The sequence below is a fragment of the Anguilla rostrata genome, chromosome 15 (genome assembly GCF_018555375.3).
Source record: "Anguilla rostrata isolate EN2019 chromosome 15, ASM1855537v3, whole genome shotgun sequence".
NCBI lineage: Eukaryota > Metazoa > Chordata > Actinopteri > Anguilliformes > Anguillidae > Anguilla > Anguilla rostrata.
The window spans coordinates 5,103,204-5,108,969 of NC_057947.1; the positions used below are offsets into that span (position 1 = coordinate 5,103,204).

The 5,766-nt window shown below is 42.4% G+C and overlaps 1 protein-coding gene across 1 annotated transcript; it reads left to right on the plus strand.

The window, feature by feature from the left end:
- Window positions 1–568: 568 nt before the first annotated feature.
- On the plus strand, window positions 569–4,004 carry LOC135241342 (fatty acid-binding protein 10-A, liver basic-like). The gene is made up of 4 exons (XM_064311619.1): window positions 569–728; window positions 1,744–1,916; window positions 3,400–3,489; window positions 3,729–4,004. Exons 1-4 carry the CDS (start codon window positions 662–664, stop codon window positions 3,777–3,779), a joined length of 381 nt encoding a protein of 126 aa, XP_064167689.1. The 5' UTR covers window positions 569–661; the 3' UTR covers window positions 3,780–4,004.
- Window positions 4,005–5,766: the final 1,762 nt, after the last annotated feature.

Consider the following 5,766-nt stretch of genomic DNA (forward strand, 5'->3'; position numbering starts at 1 on the left):
TGGTTGAGGGATCTGTGTGAAAAAGGCATTTAATCCTGTGTTTGCTGGGACAAGTCTTCTGAGAGTTAACGAGCAGCAATATAGAAACATTTTTTTCTTACACTGAAGTATGATCTCAAAAAACAATTTTATGGCTAATTCCAGGAAATCACTTTTTTTCTTTTTACAGCTAATCTGCTTTGGCCTCGTTTATAGAATTTACACAGATTTCATACAAAATCTGATCATAAATTTTCTAAATGTGACTACAAATTATTTATATAATGTTTGTACTTGTCCTCTTGGGGCATTCTATCTATAAATCACAAATGACCATGAAATTTTGCGCACGTGAACGACCTTAATTGCTCTGCCCTGTGAACAGCTTTAGGACAATTACTTTACCTAGAGCCTAGGCCACCAAAGGTAATTTTTGGGCGTCTCCAAACCATTGGCACCTTCCGATACTTCTTCCTGGAAATGAATGCTGCCGCTGGGGCCCTGGGCAAGAAGGCGGGGCCCTAGGTGCAGTGCCTGATCTGCCTGATGGGAGGGATGGCTCTGCGTGTGCCTCTATAAGTACCACAGCAAGGCCAGGGCACCTCTCCAATCGGAGCTGAGCTTCTCCCTCCAGCATCGGCCATTTTAAGGCAAAGGAGGGACTGTTACCGCTGCGGTGAAGATGGCTTTCAATGGAACATGGGAGGAGTATGAAGAGGTGAACTATGAGGAGTTCCTCAGGGCTATATGTGAGTACCGCACTTGCATGCTACTCAGACACTACTCTCACCCTCCAACACTACACACATACTACAACCCTACTCACTACAACACTACTCACACACTACAACTCTACTCACTACAACACTACTTGCACACTACAACCCTACTCACTGCAACACTACTCACATACTACAACACTACTCACACACTACAACCCTACTCACTGCAACACTACTCACATACTACAACCCTACTCGCTACAACACTACTCACATACTACAACCCTACTCACTACAACACTACTCACACACTACAAATCTACTCACTACAACACTACCCGCACACTACAACCCTACTCACTACAACACTGCTCGCATACTACAACCCTACTCACTACAACACTACTCACATACTACAACCCTACTCACTGCAACACTGCTCACATTCTACAACCCTACTCACTACAACATTACTCACACACTACAGCTCTACTCACTACAACACTACTCGCACACTACAACCCTACTCACTGAAACACTACTCACATACTACAACCCTACTCACTACAACACAACTCACACACAACACTACTCATACACTAAAACACTACACACAAAATACAGCCGTATTCACTCCAGCACTACTCACACACTACTCCAACACAAATCCAATGCTATTGTGAACTGTGTAGCATAAGTACAGTAGATTAATCAGACTGACATGAGCTCCATGTGAAACCTGCCCTGTATAAATGCATCATGGGAGCTAAGATGAAAGAGTGGGCAGCAAAAAGAAAAGAAGCAAATGAGCTAAATGAGTTCAAAAGTTCTAGCATGAAGCTTGCGGTCATATACAGTAGTGCCAGACTTAACTTTCTGGGGGTCTGGAGTGCAAGGCTCTGTCCTACATGAGCCCCTCAAAGCCATTAAAGAGGTTCTCCAGATTAGCAATGAGAATGAGACATCCCTTGAGAGTCCCCCGTCCCCCCCTCCTCCCCACTCCACTGATTCTGAAAGGAAAAAACATTTGTCTGCCAATCAGCACTGCCAGAGGATGCCATCCAGATAGCCAAAGATGAGAAGACCATTACGGATATCCAACAGAATGGCGATGACTTTGTGACCACTATCAAGACCCCCAGAGAGTCCATCTCCAACTCCTTCACCATCGGCACGGAGGCAGACATAAACATTAACGAAGGCAAGAAGATGAAGGTGCGTTGAGACTAAGGCTGTCTGATCTAGAAAATTCTACACAAGGTTACAATGTGCACTGTTGTGAAATTCATTCCCATCTCAACAGACTGTAAACTTGAGTTGATTTTTTTAATAATACTGCTACAGCCAGATTTTCAACTGGTGAAAGCCTGTTGGACAAGATGTGACATCAAATGCAACAGGACCCAGCATAGAAATGCATATTTAACTAGACAAGCAAGCATGGCTTCAGCTAACCTAAGCTTGTGAAGTCCCGGAAGTAAGCCTGTACTGCGCGTGTTGAGGGTGTGTTGAGAGCTCCTGTTAGAATTAATGGGGAAAATTAAAACTTTTGAAGACGAAACAAAACGTCCCTGGTGGTATTCTGAAAGTCGATTAACAATAGTTACATTTCATTTGAAAAGCAGATTGTAAAATACGTAGGGTGTAATATGTACATTTAAATAAATATTTCCCAAGACTTCTGTACCAAAACAACAATTGGTTCACAAAAATGCAACATATAATCAAATTTATGATCATAAAAAACTGACCAATGAGGTTTCATTTTGTAGTTAAATCACCATGGTTTGAATTCAAAGGGCAGCAAGCTATTTTGCCCTCAACATGCACAGTAGAGGCTGTTTCCGATTACTTCCTAGGCTTTACCCATAGACCACACACAGGAACTGGAGAGGGTAGGAGGGGCCAGACGGTGAAACCTGTGAAATCTGCCGAGGGAACACAATTCAAAAATGCTAACTATTGGGTTTTAGAACTACAAACTGTAACATAGATTCTTTCAGTTTGTAGTCCAAAAACTCTTGAGTTAGCATTTTTGAGCCATACTCAATGTGGTACATCGGTTCAACTCTCTCAGTTTAACCCTTTCCACTCGATGAGTCAATTACAGCCTCATATTCCTTCAATGCGCAGGTGTGCTTGTGCAATCAGGTACGCGCACTGCGATGTAAAACCGCGCGGACCAAATAAATCTTATATCCTCTTCTGTGGGGCTCAGAAAACAAATTGCCTGGAGAATGATTAGCTCAGTGTGAAAAAATTTTACTACTTAAGTACTATCCAAAATAATGTAATTTTCCAAGATTAAATTCATAGTTTTAAATGAACTTCAATGGGGAAATTTGCAGCTGGATTTTTAAAGGTTCACGGAGAATGGCAATCCCTGGTCCCCTGGGAGACAGACAATTGGCAATTGCCTCCCCCAGGGTAGGGGAGGGTTTAGTCGTTTAGGGGGTTCGCATTTGATCGCTCTATAGTAACCCTTCTTAATTGGTCATACGCTTGCGAACCACATGTCAAAGCCACATATGAAAGCTCTTCCTCTGATTCCACTCTATGCAAGCAGTAGTCTGTGTATACACGCTCCGAAATTGGCAGTGGAGTTAATGTCATCGAAGCCCATGATATGCACCCGCTCCATTTGGAGTTCCTGTTCTCAGGATGATCCTGTCATCTCTGTTTTCTCTCCTCTTCTCAGTGCTCAATCCGGATGGAGGGAGGGAAGCTCATCTGTCAGTCAGAAATGTTCACTCACGTCCGGGAGATCCAGGGAGACGATATGGTTGAGGTCAGTGTAGAGCACTGCCAACTCTTGTGGGGAAAAATAAGCAACCCTGTCTTTAAAAAAAACACAAGCTCTACATCTTCGGCAAAGAAGGTTACATACCCACTAGACTCAACTCACTTATGAAGAATAATCAGATTAACAAATTCTGATTTGAATTTCATGATGCATTCATTATGTAGCTGCAGAGCCCAGCCCACTTCCTGTCTGCCTCTCTCCTGCATTCTCCCTCTGCCTTTCAGACAGTCACCGTGGGCTCGGCCTCTTTCTCCAGGAAGAGCAGGAAGATCTGACATCACGCACACAGTGGATGGAGGGGCCTGACTGCTGGGGAGATGGCATTGCCTTCCTCTGATTCCACCCTATGCCAGCTGCAGTCTGTGATGTGAAGAGAAGCAGCTGGAGCCAGCATGCGTTTCTGTGACGTTCACACATGAATGTAGCTGCGATTGCAGATAATTGGACATTCCAAATTAGGGCAGAAAATAAACTTTTGTCATTTGACTGACAGAAAATAATGACTGTGTGCTTTGTATTTTATTTTTTTTTAACCAAAAAAGCCCCACAGCAAAACTACCAGAGTTAAAAGGCAGTTACGTTGAGATAAGTATGTGTAATGAGGTGTTTAAGAGCACTGTTCAAAATAATAAGCTAACATTTGCGAACAGCCACCAGCCATGATAAATCAGATATAGCAGGTCATATGCATAAATTTCCACTCTCTCCTTTCATATTTTGTGGCCTAAAATCAGAACAACATAAAATCCATATGCCCAATCCAAACACGCAAATGTTAGGGATGTTGCTTTTCTCTCATTTTACCAGCGCAACCCTCCGGAGCGACACCTTAGTAAATACAGAAAAACGCTACATGTCTCGTCATCGTATGTTAAAAAAAAAAAAAACGCCAGCAAATCCTTAATAAAATATGGCACTTGGAGTTAATAGTATACAACCCCAGCGGCATACGTTAAAAACTTAGTGACAGCTTTATTTTAGCTATCCTAATTACCTGGGCCTAATGTGTTAATTGGCAGATGCCTTACAGGTGATGCACATAAACTGCCAGAAGTAACTGTAAATCTTTTACAGCGGAGATCCAGCGGAGATTCCAGATGGAAAGTGCCTGTTCTTTTTGTTTGTTTTTAATCTGTGCTCTTTCCGGCGACTGCGCGTCACGTTTTCTTTCGTAGATCGTGTTTCAACGCTACTGATGTTCCGACAGGAGTCCTTCAAGAAACAGGTAGGGGGAATATGGCGTAGTTTGTTGTTTCCAATTCTTCGATAATTCTGTGTTCTTCACCTCCTCCGTTCTTCTTCTTGCCCGTTGTGAACGGGACGATGTTATTTTAAAGTTATTTTGCACTTGGGTTTTTATGTGTGTGTGTGTGTGAGTTTGAGTTGCTATGCGGAAGACAGAGTCGCGACTTTTCTGCTTCTGGCTAGGTTTTGCTTTGTTTTTGGTAGAGCGTGTCCGTTGGCCTATTGCAGGCTGGCCGGCACATTGGCTTTAGTCAATTTCTTTGCATTTTCCGTCTCCCTGGTACTTCTACATACATAGCAGTACTTTGATATGTAGAGTCAAATGAGAGGGTATTTAGAATGTGAATGTGATTCAATAGATGAGGAGTGGTCTTCGACTTCAGGGTTGGAAATTTGTATTTTCAAATACAATATATGTCAAGTGATCATATTCAATCAATGAAGAGACCAGGGCAAGAAAAATATTAGTGGCCTCAAATTTGGCAGCAATGAGCAGCAAGGCTGGCACCTGATTTCTGAATGTCATGTTATCTTTGTCATCAGTCTTGTGAAAAGCAAAAGGACTTGCTTATGGACTACCCTTCAGTTTGCAAGATGTTTGCTTGTGTACACTCAACTTAACTGTATGCTGCTTGTATTAATTTCAAAGTCAGTAATGTTACCCTAATTAAACAATGGCACCATCTTGTGGAGAATTTATGAGTCGCAGAAGAAATAATTTCTCATTAATTTTGATATCTAATAAACCCGGTGGCACCACCTTAGCCTTACCTCGTTTGACAGGAATACGAACCACCGAATTTTACTTCCTGTCTTTTCGCCCAAGATGGGTGAACAGTACACTCTTGCCATAATCCAGTTCTGATAACGGATTTTTTTTTAGCTCAGTGGTAAAGTTCAGTACTTTGTTGTACGTCGCTCTGGATAAGAGCGTCTGCCAAATGCCTGTAATGTAACTACAGCTGGGCCACTATGAACAGTTCAAAATGAGCACAGCGCCATATAGTTGTGCAAACA

Coding starts and splice junctions, on each gene's coding strand:
- LOC135241342 (XM_064311619.1), top strand. CDS start 662: ATGGCTTTCAATGGAACATGGGAGGAGTATGAAGAGGTGAACTATGAG. Junction 729..1,743: donor GGAGTTCCTCAGGGCTATAT/GTGAGTACCGCA, acceptor TCTGCCAATCAG/CACTGCCAGAGGATGCCATC. Junction 3,490..3,728: donor AGGGAGACGATATGGTTGAG/GTCAGTGTAGAG, acceptor TCTGCCTTTCAG/ACAGTCACCGTGGGCTCGGC.